At 41.7% G+C, this 16,835-nt stretch overlaps 2 protein-coding genes across 2 annotated transcripts in view; both read left to right on the forward strand.

Moving 5' to 3' along the window:
• LOC146975188 (stonustoxin subunit alpha-like) overlaps positions 1-12,933 on the forward strand; it is a 101,628-nt gene extending 88,695 nt beyond the window's left edge. The window contains exon 4 of the mRNA XM_085794565.1: positions 11,870-12,933. Within this exon, the coding sequence (XP_085650691.1) occupies positions 11,870-12,402 (533 nt within the window). The 3' untranslated portion in view covers positions 12,403-12,933. The remainder of the gene's footprint in view (positions 1-11,869) is intronic.
• LOC146975187 (protein NLRC3-like) overlaps positions 1-16,835 on the forward strand; it is a 145,525-nt gene that overhangs the window by 103,079 nt on the left and 25,611 nt on the right. The window lies entirely within an intron of this gene.

Raw genomic sequence — 16,835 nt, forward strand, 5'->3', positions numbered from 1 at the left:
TATTTATATTTCTGATATTTATTTACATCCTGATTTTAATTTTTACAGTCTGTTATTTATGTATAACAGACCGTTGCTAGTGACGCCGCTCTGATCCGCGCAGCACAGAAAAGAGAAACGATGCAGGATATTTACCTTATGTTTAATTTTTACCATCATTTAACAGCTTCGGACTAATTGTGATGTAGATAAATGACTTGTAATTTGTCACAGGGAGAGTGGAGGCTCCTTCCACATCGTGGCTGAAAACACAGCTCTCCTCTCGTCTCTGTCAGAGCGTCTGTGGCACCGCGAGTCCGCGACACAAAGTGTCCCGTAAACCGTAACAAAGTCCTTACATCTTTGACCATAATCTCTTGTTTATGACAGATATGACTACAAATACACACATTGTAACATGTATATGATAATCCATCGACCCACTGATTGATTATTAAAGGCTTGATTAAAAACAAATACACACGACCAAGGAGGGTGAGGAAACCAGTAGAGAAGTGCGGGACTTGCAGATTCGCTAAATAATGCAATTTTTAAATCGATTCAAGTCGTATTTTGATTAACATTACATCTGAAATTAATAATTTCACTCGTAATAAGCGGAATAATGTAGAGTTAGTCTGTGGTTATGGAGAAATAAAGACTAAGACATCCTTCACCAAAGCCCACACAGTCTAATGATCATAGTTGTGCCTTGGTCCCCAGTTGGTACCCAAGATGGTGCTCACAACAAGAACGTCACGTGACTGATAAACATCTATACTGCAGCCAAAATCTCAGAGTGTTTCAAACATGAGCTGTGCAGCTTTCATCAGTCACAGTGATGAACTACTGGGATCAGGAGTTTCTCCTCATGATGACTTCAGTGTCTCATCATGACTCACTGTGTCATATTCAGGAGAAGAGATGTCAGTGATGAAAGCAGCTGTTGGCAGCTGTGCTCTGAGTCTCTCCAGATGTTTGGATCAGACTTTATTTCAGAGTGTATCAGGAAACATTTCAGCTGCAGCTGGTTGAACTGCTCCTGAACCAACAGAGTGTTTGACCTGAACAGTCCCAGAGACTGTAGACACCTGTTGAGTGTGGACACACTAATAACAACACAGCAACAAGAATCAAAGCATGTCCACTGCTCAGAGACATTCGTCTCCCAGCGTCTCCAACCAAGGAGGAAATAAGAGACAGAAACCAGGCGGCACCATCAGGTCTCTGTCTGGTCAGATATTGATGATCAATAATCAGCTCAGTCTCTCTGAGATCCTGGTCTTGTCCTGATGAGATGTGTTGTTGTGTTGAGGAGACAGTAAATCACAGTGTGACATCCAGATGTCCTCACTGTCCAGAGGCCTGGAGCTGTCAATCAGAAGACAGTGAGTGTAGTGAACAGTGTAATAATCAGTGTTTCTGGCTTAATGTGTGTGTGGTCAAACAGCTGTTTTCAGACTGTGTGTGTGCTGACTCCAGATCAGATGAAGCCACAAAGTGGCTCCTGAGACCCAGGAAAAAAAAGTTTTTTGATTTTGATTTTTTTTTTTACATAAATTAAGTGTTGGGATGGTAAAGAACAAATTGCAAAGAAAAAAATCAGAAATTTTAATTTTATTTTAATTTTATAACCTGTGCACTGTAGTGTACAATAGGACTATATTGTTCTCAAACGTGTAATATTTTGATGCTTATAATGTACATGGAAATACTAGAATTATGATGTAAAATACAGTAATATATTATAAAAACTAATGTCAATTATAGGGTTTTCATTCTTTTTCATCAACTACACAATTTATCTTTGTGATTTCATCATTAGAGATGGTATTTCATTGACCATTCAGACGTTTTAGAGCAAAAGACAAACAGGCTGCATCTTATGCTATTTTGATTAATGCCTCAACAAAAGGCTTGTTGTCCATCCATGAACAGTTTTCATTGCTTAATCATTATTTAGAGTCAAGAACAAAATCAAGGTACCTGTTTTCTGGAGTATATTTCCATGGGCATTCATTTTGCACTGATTTAAAACCTCAAAACCCTATGTTTTGGTTTCGGCCCATAGAAACCAATGGTGCACCACGTCAGCTCTTTGTCTTGATCTCCCTCATCTGGCTCTTCCTCATCTGAACTTTTACACTGTCCTACAGGGTCATCATCTTACCATGGACTCTTATCCTCTGATAAATCAATTTCTGAATCCCCCTCAACTATTTAAGAACATAAGAATTTACTCAGCCTCTGTCATTGAGCTGTTCCCAAAGAAATGTGACGAAGTACAGAGTCCCGATGTCCACTACAGTGTACATTAGTAAAATTTGCTTTTTTTCATATGAAAAGTAAACAATTCAGTTCTGAAAATTGACTTCAGTGTTTCTGAGATGTTTATTTATAATAAACAATCGACAAATAAGACTCAAAATACTTAAAATTGTAAATTTCATGCTCACTTGTACTCTTTCCCATAAAATCTGCTTGTTGCAAGGTCGGCCATTTTTAAAAGAGATGCACAGAAAGTTTGGAAGGTCACACCCCCCCACACAAGATATCATTGGAAAGGGCCAGTTGTCCTCTGTAGTGAACAACAGGACTTAATAAGGTGATATGTTTAGTATGAGAGAAATGGGTTTGAATATGATGTGCACTACAGTGTACAAAAATGCATTGCCGGGTCTCAGGAGGTTAATGAAAGTCTCCAGCAGCTGGAGCTTCACTTCCTGTCTGAGTCCATGTGCTCTGAGCTGAGCCTGCTTCTCTCTGCTCTACAGTCTCTCTGCTTCCTCTGGACTCTGACTTCAAGTCCAGTCAAAATGTGTGGACAGGTTTGATGGAGCTCAGGACTGGTCCTGAGGACGGCTGCTTTATTCCACATGATGTGACTGATCACAGTGAGGCAGTGTGTTGCAGCTGATCTGTGTGAAGAGCAGAGAAGAACAGAGTCATTGATCATGAGATCCTGATCCGTCCTGTCACTGTGATCAGATGGTTTCTATTAGAGCTCCTTCATCTTCATCCACTCACTGCTGCTGTGGCTCCTGTGGAAACCTGCTCACAGCCTCATTCTTCAGCTTCCTGTGGAGTTTTCTTCAAACAAACACAAGTTGTGTTCACACTCAGTGTTTCTCACTAAACTTACTGGGTCTTATTCATGAAACGTGAACAGTGGAAATTTACGTGGATTTCCGCATTCATCAATCTTTTAGTAGTGCTGATCTTTTCGTAGCTACTCACAAAATCTACACCTGCTCCTGACTGTGTGTAGTGCTTGTGTAAATGTAGGAACGCACAGAAATGTTGTTTGTCACTGTTGGAAATTACAATTTTAAATGGTATTACTCTTTCTGATGTTGAAAATACGCCATACACACCTGGAGACATGTGACTCCTGAAGAGTCGCACATCAAGACTCCAGAGCACTGATCATTAAACGAACAAATCAGAGGTTACTCAGCAGTTACTCAGTACTTGAGTAGCTTTTTCACCAAGTACTTTCTACTCTTACTGGAGTAAATGTTTGAATGGCTACTTTTTACTTTTACTTGAGTTACATTATTCTAAAGTAACTATACTCTTACTTGAGAACAATTTTTGGCTACTCTACCCACCTCTGCCTCTGGTGCATAGTGGTCACTACAGTGGACGGCTGTTTACAAGTCATTCCATCCTACATGCAAAGGTTTCTATGGTTGAATTGCCCATCAGCCCATAGAGGGCTCTCTGCTGCACCACTCCATTGAGGTTAATTCAGTGGTCAGTCGTTGTAACTGCAAGTAAATTTTATCTGGATCCAAGATGGCCGCCAGACAGCCACCTAGGTTGGCGGGTCCTGGCATATCCTGTCAAACCGTCTTTTCCAGAAGAACCCTAGATATAAAAAAAAATATGATGATATACAGTAACATCTAAGTAATATAATTATTATTTTATTTTTGAAAAATGTATTTCAAATAAGTAGTTAATTACAATTAACCATGTGTCCACTGAAGTGGTCATGCAACACAAGTCACGTAATTGCTTTACCTTTTCTTGTGACTGTTCTGTTTGTAAATTATATTATAAATATAAAAATACATTCCTTTGCTCGATTTATAGGTTACTCATTTAAAAATATACACTTCTGTGCAGATTAGCTGTAATTTGTAGGGCCAGATAGCAGAGGTAGGACGAGGGAGCTGTGGAAGATGTGCACTGTTAACCTGGCCACACTCAACACCAAATACATCTGCATGCAATGCTGTGTGCCAGTGTGCCCTGGATGCTTTGCCACCTTTCGTAAAACCTAGGTTTGATGAACTGAGCATATTATTGAGGTGAGGAAGACGTGTTTGGAGATGAAGAGACAAATATTTCAGTTCTTGTTGCCGAAAACATATTAATTCTAGTATAATGACATGGTAATACCAGTCCTGCATCCTTAAAGAAGTATGGTAACTAATAATAATAATGTTCTTCTTGTTGGGGATGTTTTGAAACAAAGAATTGGCTTAGGTGTAAGCTTCAGAGTTGTGAGAGTCGTTTGTTCTCTTATTCAGGCCTATACACAATAGGCCTATTTATGTGTAAAAATATGTAAAAATGTTTTGCAAAGCATACAATTAAATTCTAGTTAATGAATTAACCATAAATCGCAATTTTGATTAATCTTTACATTAAATTCATATTGTTTTATGTGAGTGCTTAGGCGCATGTAGTCCACTGGAGTGGACATGTCTGTAACTCTCTGAAAAAATCATGTTTGAAAAGTTTTTTTTTTTTTTTTTTAACTTTTTTCATGCCCTAAGAAGGATAAAAACTAGGGCCGGGACTCGATTAAAAAAATTAATCGAATTAATTAGAGGCTTTGTAATTCATTAATCGCAATTAATCGCATATAAATATTTGACCTGAGAACAGTGAGAAGCACATGGATTTTAGTGTACCATTGAATGACTGAATACATAAGCTTAAACAACAAAACATTGTTTTTTTTCAAGGTGGTACTTAACCAAGACCAACAGACTAGGGATGCAAATTATCGATTAATTCATTAATCGATAATTGATACATACAGATTAAATGGTCTTTCCTTCCAATACACTATGATGATTACTGTAGTATTTAACTAGGCTACTTAAATCACAGTAGCTAAACTGATTTGTTGAACTCAGCCTGATGTAAACATTAATAAAACTCAGTAACCAATCACACAGGCAGCTCCATGTTGTCCCTGTATGATGTTCAGGGACAGGTCAGGCAGTGTTTCCCACAGGATTTCAGGAGGGGGGAGGGGGGGGGGGGGGGCGATATAGCGCTGCAGCTGAGCAATTAGCGCGATTTTAGCATGCGCCCCTGTCTGTGTATCTATGTGCAGGCAGAGATCAGAGATGGTGTTTTAAATAATAGGGGTGTAACGATACACAAAAGTCACGGTTCGATACGTACCTCGGTTTTGAGGTCTCGGTTCGGTTCATTTTCGGTACAGTAAGAGAACCAAATGCAAAACATAAATTTGCTTGTTGTTTATTAGGAATTTTTCTAAACCAAATTTACATGTTTTAGTCAAATTATTTTACTCACCTACTAATGTTATGTTGTAGGCACATTGTCCCTGGTACAAATAAACGTATAAACTTATTAAACTTAACTTATAAACTTACTAAACCATTATACAAAATATGAAAAATAAAATAATAGCCTACTGTTGTAAAGTGCTGCCTAATAAATTTAATAAATTATTCTCAGATTAACAAAACATATAAAATAAGCCTTACAATGAATAAAATATTCACAAATGAACAAAACATATAAAATATGATTAAAAAAAAACTTCTCACACAACTTTTTTTTTTTTTGTTACATGTAAAGTGCAGCACTAATAGTTAAGCCAGTGACGGACTGACAGGGCAATGTGGGCAAATGCCCCAACGGCTGCCTGACGATGCAATCGTTCGGCCGCAAATAAATAAATAAATAAATGAATGAATAACGCGGATCATCACGACGGCACAGTGCGTAGTGTCAACACAGCAGCGACGTGTGCTGCTCTGGGCGCATCTGCAGCAGATACACAGGTGCTGGAGCCCGTGCGCGACACAGAGAGAGAGAGACAGACAGAGAGGAGAGAGGAGCCACAGCCCCCCCCTCCACTCCTACAAGCAGGAGGGTCTTCAAGCCTCTGTTTTCTCGCTAGCGGCAGTATTCGCGGTAGCATTAGCGATAGCCACGGCGTAAACGGGCTGCACGTGTAGCTGCAGGCGGACTGTAAACACACACAACTTCTGTACCGAAACTCACCCGTTCTCAGCGCTGTGCCGAACCGAACGCCCCCTACCGAATCGGTTCAATGCGATACATGTACCGTTACACCCCTATTAAATAACCATGCTAGCGTTTCACCAGCTCTCATCTCTGCCAGTCAGCCTCTCAAACTGCCGCCTCTCTCGCGGCAGACATAATGCTACATGAACTAGTTCAAAGTTCAGTTCATAAATTTTAAAATGAACTAGTTCAGTTCATAGTTCATAATTCAAAATTTTGAACTAAGTTCACGGTTCCAAAACTGAACTAGTTCCCTAAAACGTCTCTCTCTCCAAATATTTCTAATCGTTTGTCATAAATGACGTGTTTCAAAGGCGTGCATATTTTCAACATAAGAAAGAGTAATACCATTTAAAATAAAAACAACATTTCTGTGCGTTCCTACATTTACACAAGCACTACACACAGTCAGGATCAGCACTACTAAAAGATAAATGCGGAAATCCACGTAAATTTCCACTGTTCACGTTTCATGAATAAGACCAGTGTTGAGAAAGTTCACTTTCTACATGAACTAGTTCAAAGTTCAGTTCACAAATTTTAAAATGAACTAGTTCAGTAAATAGTTCATAATTCAAAATTTTGAACTAAGTTCACGGTTCCAAAACTGAACTAGTTCATAGTTCTTTTTTCTTTTATTTTTTTCTCCAATATGTTACTACAAGCTATCATTTTTTCACAATGATTGCCCTCAGCCCATATCTGACACACGTGAGAAAAAAAAAATTGTTACAAAAATATATACTGTATATATTTTTTTTTTTACTATTTTTTTTTTTTTCTGTGAGAGACTGTGGCGGGCCCAAACGATGGGACAGGACAGTCTGAAGACAGACAGCTCTGAAATGCAACGTGGACAGTGACAGGTCTGTAGTCTTGACCACATATCAGCTGTTCAGCTTCAGAGGACACAACGCTGCTCTCAGCTTCCTTACGACGAGTGGTTATTTATTTATTTATTTATTTTTTTTAATGAAGCTCCGGTAGCAACCGGCTAAACTACGGCAGGATACTGTAAACCAGCGTGGATCCGGTGTTTTTATCAAAGCTTGGTCGCCTGCTGAGGCACAGGGTCGGTTTGAGCTGCGGTCAGGCTGCATTAAAACTCCTCAGGCAGTGATCAGTGACAGCGGCTTCTTAACTCGTTACCAGGCCCGTGCAGAGACCTTTCGAGGGGCAGGTGCTCATATATATATAACAGGATTTCAGGTCGGACTATGCGATGGGGGGCTGGTCCCAACCGACTTTGATCTTGATCTCATCAGCCTGACTGCATCTTCACGCAGCGGTCACAGTCACCTCGGTCTCGGTCCGTCCGTTGTGGCATTTGCCCACATCCTCCTATGGCCAGTCTGTCACTACTCCTGTTTCATAGTGTAAATGCAACATTGTTTTGCACATGTGATGTCGGATTTTGGGCCGAGTCCGTCTCTCGCTGCTGCGGGGGCACGTCGGGGGCACGTCGGGGCACGGCGGGGCACGTCTTGGTGGATGATCTTACCCATGTTACCAAGTTGAGCCAGGTCATTTCATTTAGGCTACATAAATTATTTTTATCATTTGTTAAATGTTATTCTTGAAGGGCTACTGACAGGCCTTCACACAAACACACACACAAAAAGCACCGACAAAAGGGCATTAAGGATCAAAGGGGCAGGTGCTTCAGCACCCTCCGCCCCCCCCTCTGCACGTGCCTGCTCGTTACTCACTGGTTTCTGTGTTTTAGATGGTACAGGCTGAGGCCAGGGAACAGTGTTGTTGTCTCTTTTCACCTCCTCTCTCCCTTTCAGTGATCAGTGCATGGATGTATTATATTAAAGCAGAAGTAAGTGATATATTTGTGTTAATATAAGTCTTAAATAGTTATATCTTCCGACAGCAATCACTTCTATAGAGTGTTTGGTCTGAAACACGGGTCTGTCAGTCACTCTGCTCTGCTCTGAGTCGAGGAGAAAACATTTATCGTATCCTACAGTTTTTATCCAATGAGGAGAGAGAACGGCATGCAGGGCTGTGTGTGCAGCCAAGGAACGCCGTGAATGTGGCGACGTAGCGACGAGGACTGTTATGGTGCGTTCAAGGAAACTCGTATTTTTCCGACCGTGAAGTGGTACCAGTTCGATCTGGTACGAGTTCACGGGTCAGAAGTTACGAGTGGCCGTTATAGTGACTTTCACCGGTAAAACAGGTCGGAAAAACACGAGTGGGTTGCCTGGAACGCTACAAAGTCGTAAGTTGTGACTTGAAGCTGTAATTTACGATTTCAAAAGCCTGCCTGGAACGCAGCATTAGCGAAAACGACCGGACCACTTACTTCTGCTTTAACGGGATCAGTGTCGGCGGCTTGTTAGATGATTGTGCTCCAGTGTAATCAGTACGCCTGAAACTCATCCAGTAAGAAACGTTCCGCGGTGCAAAATAAGTGCGATTAAAATGCGTTAATTTTTTTAACGCGTAATTTTTTGTGTAATTAATTAATCGTAATTAACGCGTCAAAGTCACGGCCCTAATAAAAACACTTAAGGAAAAAATCTTGACTGAGGCTAACATAATTCATGCATCAGAGGGATAATAATCTGACATAAAACCTGAAAAACTTTTATTCCATAAATGTGCAGCTGATATGCGATGCAGAGTGTGTGTTGCTACACGTTGCTACACGCTCGGTGGACGTACACTTCATCCAGCTGGCACCGGTTTGGATGGAGCTGTGACAGACGGCGGGTGCTTCTGTAACAATATGACCTGCCTATATAACTTCATGTGTTGATACAACCATGCTCCTCTACAGCTGAGGCTGTGAAGAGCCTCCTCCTTCTGTGGCTGGTTACATGCTGCTATTCCGACATGCCGCTATTTCGACATTGACTTCTAATTGTCGGAATAGCGGCATTAACATTATTTTTCAAACGTCCCACTATTCCGACTTTATTTTTTCATTGTCGGAGTAGAGGCACTTTACTATTTTTCAAACATTCCGCTTTTCCGACATTGATTGATTACGTTATAGTCAGACGTGTCCTTCTGTTTTTTGTTTTTTTCTGAGACACTGTTTCTCATACACAAATACATAGGTCTATTAGAGAAGAAAAAAACAAACCCTCCAAGTTTAAAAACACACAGGCAGCTGAGATTTGGGAGGTTTTTGTTTTAATTGTAGCTTATTAAAATGCAAGATCATTTTTCTGACTGATGTATTGCCCGATGCCATGTATCTCACTTTCTTTCCCCCCCTCCACCCGTTGTCTTCGTTGTCACTTTGTTGTCGCTCCACAGAGCGCACATGGCTAATTAATATGCACGTGCTGACCATATATGGTTGTGTCTAGGCGTTCTGGGGACGGAGGTGTGTTCACGTGCACAACTGCGCACCATTCTTGGATCCAGTTTGATTTATCAAAGTGAAATTGCGGAGAGTTGTGCACGCACAGTTTGATAGATCTGAAAAAGGTGTAAATATTTTTGGGTGTCTTTTCACCGTAGGCCTAAGCAAAACATTTAGTAGCAGCAGTTTTACACTGCTTACTTACAGTTTTGATAAATGAGGCCCCAGGCCCTGAGCCCAGAGCCCAGACGCTGACAGCTGCAGCTTCTCTGTCCGTGGTGCTGAAGGTCACAGGTTAACTTGACAAACAAACTGCAGCATAGTTCTGTTTGTTTATCATATGTCAGTTTTGTTTGCGACTTGATAGTTTAGTTGTTGAGATTAAGAACATCACTCCCTCATCAAACCGGTGATAGGCATGCTGAAAAGAAAAGAAAAGAGAGAGAGACGCGCCTGGGTATTGCAGCTGTAAAAAAAAAAAAAAAAAAAAAAGACCACGTGTCGGAATAGCGGGATGTCTAGATAGAGGGATGTCGTAATAGCGGGATGTCTGAATAGCGGGCGGACCCCCTGTGGCTGCTGTTGCTCTGTAGTTGTGTGTATTTTTTTTCCCATGTTATGGAACTATTCTGGCTTTACTTATTAAATTGTTCTTTTTTTATTTTAAGTATATTTTTTGGATTTTTTCCTTTATTTGATAGTAGCTACACAGTAGGGCTGTCAACGAATGGCAGAAATGAGGTTAGAATATTACCTCTTAAAAAAAAATCAATACAAAGAGATGGACTTTTATAGCGGTAGCCTGTATTGACTATTATCAGCGCATGTCAAACACGTTTTGAACAGCTTACATTACACAAAACAAACGGCTACACAATGCAAATCAGCAACGACATATTAATAGGCCTACGTGAAAAAAGACAGCGTTTTACTCGGCCTTTATCAATTCATGTCAAACAAGTTTTGTGATGACGCGAGCAAACAGCTCGCTCAGGAAACGGGATAAGAGCCGGCATGTTTTATTCCCACATCCAGTAATGATCCTTATAACGCGGATCAAGTTCAGTCGTGATGAAGCAGAGGATCATCATCATCACAGCTCTCAGTGAATGGCACGATTTTTTTAACGCGCGATTAACGCTGAGAAGCTGCTTCTCTCCAGACGTGACCACACAGACAGGTGTGTGTGTGTGTGTGTGTCTGTGTGTGTGTGTGTGTGTGTGTGTGAGTTACTACGGTTACCGCGGTGCTCCCGTCCCCCAGATATTTCTGCAGCTGGATTGACATGATCCGGTCTGAGACATGAGACTCGCATTTGTAGGAGGAAGTTGTAGTTGCTGTTGTTGTGGTTGTGGTGCGCGTGAAGATAATTTAAAAATAAATTATTAATATTCGAACATCATATTTTCATATTCAAATTTCATTTTAATCACTATAATTCGAATATACATTAGAATTTCAAATATTCATTGACAGTCCTAGTACACAGTAGAGACAGACAGGAAAGGGGGAGGCAGAGAGAGGGGGAATGACATGCAGGAAACGACTGCCCGACGCGGGATTCGAACCGGGGCCGATGCTTACGATCAAATCTGAGTTTCCCGCACCGTTCATGAATCTGGAGTAGAGTTTCAGTAGCGTGAGTTTGTGCAAATCTACACACGGATTTACTAACGTTTCATGAATGAGACCCACTCTTCTTCTTTCCTGGTGCATTGTGGGATATCTGGGCTGGTCAGCTCCACCTGTTGTGTCTTCATCTTCTTTGCTGTGACGTGTGTTTGTGCAGCTTGAGAGTCAGAGAGTGAAAGTGTGTGTCTCACACTGCAGTGACATCACATGGAGAAAAGACATGATGAAGTGTTTCCTCCTGGTCTCCTCCTGCTCTGTATCATCACTAGATAAAGACTCCAGCTCCTTCTTCTCTGTGCTCAGTGTTCATCCATACATACCAGCCTCCATGTGAACACAGTGATAAAACAGTGTGTGTGTGAGAGCCATGTAATGTCCATGTGTGCATGCTGACAGAGAAGGTGCTGCTCTGACCCCCCTCCTCCTTTCAGGGTGGAGCCTGCTGGAGTCCCATGGTTGACACCAGGTCTGAGGAAGTGTAAGTCTGTTTTTACTTTGATTCATGGAAACAAAGCAGCACATTCAACCATCTTCACACTGTCACATCACTGACCTCATGAGTCTTCATCAAACTGTCAATAACTGATCACATGATCAATAACTGCAGCTGTGTCTTGTTCTCTCCATCAGATTCCTGTCCACTCACAATCGACACAAACACAGTGAACACAAAGATCAAACTGTCTGACAACAACAGGAAGGCAACACTTGTGGAGGAGCGTCAGTCATATCCTGATCATCCAGACAGATTTGACCGGTGTCGTCAGCTGCTGTGTTCAACTGGTCTGACTGGTCGCTGCTACTGGGAGGTCGAGTGGAGAGGAGACGTTGTTATATCAGTGAGTTACAGAGGAATCAGCAGGAAAGGAAACAGTGAAGACTGTTGGTTTGGAATGAACGATCAGTCCTGGAGTCTGAGCTGCTCTGATGGTGGTTACTGGGTCAGGCACAGTAACAGAGCGACACGTATCACCTCCTCCTCCTCCTCCTCCTCTGTCTCTAACAGAGTAGCAGTGTATGTGGACTGTCCTGCTGGCTCTCTGTCCTTCTACAGAGTCTCCTCTGACTCACTGATCCACCTCTACACCTTCAACACCACCTTCACTCAACCTCTCTATCCTGGGTTTACACTTGATCCTGGTTCCTCAGTGAGTCTGTGTTGAGTGCATCAGAGTCTCCTCCTGTCACAGAAACCTTCTCACTGTTGAACAGACAGTTCAGTCTCTACATGTCTGTCTCTGTCTCTGTCTCTCACTCACGTTTTCACATTCATGGATTAGATCAGTTGATGTTTTAAACTCTTCTCAGTGATTCTTGTAAACTTCTTCCTCTTCCTTTAAAGATGGAAGCGTCGATTATGGATTATGGAAACAAACAAACATACTATAAGAGACTTTCATTTATCCCACTTGTGGGAAATGTACTTGTTACGGCAGCAATAAACAACAAGCAAGAGTAAAGAGAATATAAATACTATGTTTACTCTTGTGGGCTACTAAAAATCATTGTATTGTATGTATTGACCTCTATTTGCTTAGAAGTGTAAAATAGTCCTCTTCTGTCTTGTCTTGCTTAGAGGAAACCTCAGGACACAGTAACGGAATAAAAATGTAAAGATAACACAACACTTATTGATTCAATAGTGTACGTATATTATTAAAAAAAGAGCATATCAATATAAAACCTCTCGTGTATCTTGTGGGTCTTTTTCTTGTGTATACTTTACAGTTTTTCATACTTTTTTCTTTATTATATGCTATAGTGTGCTCTGTGTCCTCTATGTCTTTGCAATCATCAATAAAGCTGACTTTAATAACATAGCCTATAGATTAGAGCATTACAACACCTGGCAGAAGCAGAACTGAGGTGAAAACAAGAAAAAGATGAAAAATACAAATATATTTGAGAAGTACAGAACAATGAGATGCTGAAGAATCCCTGAGGTTTTATGTGACGTCCTCAGTTTATTCCGTTAAGAGTGTATAGTTAATCTATTCAAAACAAAACAAACAGGCGTTAAAAACCAGAAACTATATTCTTTAGTTGAACTTTAACTTTAATCCAGAGAACTTTTTATTTAAATATGTTTATTTCCAGGTAAGTGTTTTTCACATTTGCACTGTACACATGCACTTGCCTGCTGTTAGTACAGCCATCTGAACCAGGTCTGACATTATTCAACAGACTCAACATGAATATCCTCAACAACAGTATAGAAAAACTAATCATACAGGGATTCCAGAAAAGTAAAGTAAGAGACTGGATTTGCAGAGAGAACACGTCACACATGAGCATTGTCGTTGCTCCAACACTGTCAATCAATCAAGTACAACATTGTTTTGTGTGTGTGTTTTTTTTTTAACCAATTCTTATAATGCTACAAATTCCTATTAGAAATTGCACTTGGCTCAATGAAAATACATCATCGTGTAACAAGGTTTTACAAAGATTAAGACGTGTTGTAATCTGTGTCATGGTCATTATTCTCCTGCTGTGACTCACACACGTGTCCATCATGTAACAAAAACACATCAGAGGTAAAAGAGGGCACTGCCACGTCCTGGAAAAACAAAAACTACTCAGACTAATAATAATAATAATAATATTAATAAGGATTCCCTTCTTTTTCTTGTCTAAAAATAAAAAACAAATAATCCTGAAACTCTCTGGGTTGTTTGTTTTCCTCTCTGATCATCATCTCATCCAATTCTGACAAAATCATTTTCAAACATTTCCCCCTTAAAGACAATTATGGTCACCGTTAATAGTGCAAAAATATTCTCTTACAAAGTCCATGCAGAGTGTTGTTTCCTCACAAATGAGCCTTGTGCATCCATCAGTAACGACGGGGGGGGGGGGGCAATGGCTTGTTTTAAGGAGAATGATCCAGAAACCTCTCAGCCAATCAGAACCCACCGCTGGTTGTCAGAACCATAGATATATACACGTAGATGCGGCGTTCCATACTGCCGAACAGCGCCACCATGCGTCTGCTGGCCGCCATGTTGTGCAGGGCATAAGTTCTAAAGGACGGCCGTTCTAAACGCTGTAACCATGGTAACCCCAGATTCTGATTAAATCTATTCACAGGCGTCATTTACGCTGGGGACGTTAACTACATGATCCTAGAAGCAGCTGAAACACTGAGCACGGCGCAGAGCTTCCTGTACGCCGGAGCCAACTCACAACAATGTAGCTTCAGTTAAGTAGTTCACTTCTCAGACTCTTTCTGTCGTCTCCCGCTTTGGACAAAGAGGGATTTCAAGACGCACCCATAGACTGTATAAAAAAGACGCACCACGGTGATATGGGTGCAACAAAGTCCCTGTTAACAAAATCAACATCTAATCTGTCCCTTCAAATTAAAGTTAGTGACTGTTTGGAGCAGCAGCTGACAGTGACAGTTTCCTCATCACTAAACCTGAGCCACCATCAGATCCACTCAAAGTCTCTTATTGTAGCTATATTCTGTGTTTTTCCTCTTTAACCGTCTCGCTTCAGTTTTTGCCCGGTCAACCTGCATCTGGTGCATCTGCTGTTTCTCTCACGCTTGCTCACTCGCTCACTCTTGATCCGCATATCAAAAATAAAAAAGGAAAACACACAGACGCGCAAATTGAAATGACCTAGTTTAGTTTAGTTTGTAGTCTAACAATTCAGTGACCTAGAGCTGTAGATCTGTAGATATCCCCAAAGAAATTTAAATCAAACGCAACTGGACTCGGTTATTTTGTCTAGGAAGACGTTTCACCTCCAAGAGGCTTCATCAGTTCATGTAGCAACTGATGAAGCCTCTTGGACCTGGACAAATGAGAATATTCACAGGCTTAGACGTTCTGTGTCCTGCACAATATGGCGGCCCCGCTGACGTATCGCCAGATATAGAACGCGGCATCTACGTTTATATATCTATGGTCAGAATAACAATAAAGTTCAACAATAAAGCGTTTCCTCTTATTGCCGTTGTGTACATGTGTGGTCGACAGACGGCGTGACGTCACCAACACCTGCAGTGCAGTCGCCATGGTAGTTTGGCAGCACAACACTTTACTTGAATACGTGTTCATAAGACTGACATAACACCATCATAACCATGATGTCATAAACATCAATGAATACTTCAGTGTTTCCTCCAGGATTTGTTTTTAAACAATGACGGCGAGGGTGGTCCAATCCTCCGCGGCCGCCTCGCGCCGTGCAGCGATCGTTTCGGCGTTTGGTCTATTTTGTGCACGAGCCGCGAGCGATCGCGTCAGTCTTGGCAGGAAGTCACCACAAAGAAACACGAGAGAATCCGGTCAATTTTCAAAATAAAACACCGGGAATGACAAACACGTGAGGCCAATGTGTGTACGTTTGTAGCCTATTTGTGTTTGTTAATCGAAACGCGCGAGAGATGAACACACACACACAGAGCTGAGGGGCGACGCGCTTGTCCCCCGGCCGCCACAGAGTCGTTCATTAATGGTAAACGCTGGATGTGCTCGTTGATACGTTTCGTTTTTAATGACGAGGAAATAAAGAACTCAGCTGTGATTGAAAAGTCAAAAGTTGTAACTGGGGGGTGCAAAGTACCTAATGGTAACTGGTTGTGGAAACCCTGCTTTACATTGTTTTAAAGCAGAAGTAAGTGGTCCGGTCGTTTTGGCTAATGCTGCGTTCCAGGCAGGCTTTTGAAACCGTAAATTACAGCTTCAAGACACAACTTACGACTTTGTAGCGTTCCAGGCAACCCACTCGTGTTTCTCCGACTTGTTTTACCGGTGAAAGTCACTATGACGGCCACTTGTAACTTCTGACCCGTGAACTCGTACCAGATCGAACTGGTACCACAGGTCAGAAAAACACGAGTTGCAAGTTGCCCTGAACGCACCATAACTTCTAGTCAGCCGATGGAGTTAGCAGCCCCGCCCTCGTCATGGATCTATTGGTCCTCGTCCCTACGTCACCACATTCAGGTGCATCCCTTGGCTGCACACACAGAGAGGACTGCCCCTTTATGCCATTCTCTCTCCTCATTGGATAAAGGTTGTAGGATACAAGGAAAGTTTTCTCCTGGGCTCAGAGCAGAGCAGAGTGACTGACAGACCCGTGTTTCAGACCAAACACTCTATAGAAGTGATTGCTGTCGGAAGATACAACTATTTAGGACTTAGATTAACACAAACATTCACCTTACTGCTGCTTTAAGTCGATGCAAACGAGCAATTGAGCGTTTAATCGCCCAGGCGAAAAAACGCTGGGGCTCGGAGCGACGGAGCGTTTTTTTCTCTCTGTTGCTGGAGATGAGAAATCCCAACTCTCCGGCCGTCAGTCGCTCAGCCCTGATTGGCTGCCGTAATCCCCGTGGTGCCGGTGTAAACAGAGACACATGGCAGTGGGCATGACGCCATCAAAGCCCAAATGTGAGTCTGTGGCTCTGTGCCAAGTTGACGAGCGAACGCAGCTGAGCGACGGAGCGTTTTTTTCGGAGCGATACGACAGCAACAAAAATAAAAGGTCCGGTGTGAACGCAGCTTTACACTTTACTTGAATACGTGTTCATAAGACTGACATAACACCGTCATAACCACAACATGACACCTGTCATAAACAT

This window comes from Trachurus japonicus, chromosome 13 (genome assembly GCF_045865225.1).
Source record: "Trachurus japonicus isolate A0001 chromosome 13, Traja_1.0".
NCBI lineage: Eukaryota > Metazoa > Chordata > Actinopteri > Carangiformes > Carangidae > Trachurus > Trachurus japonicus.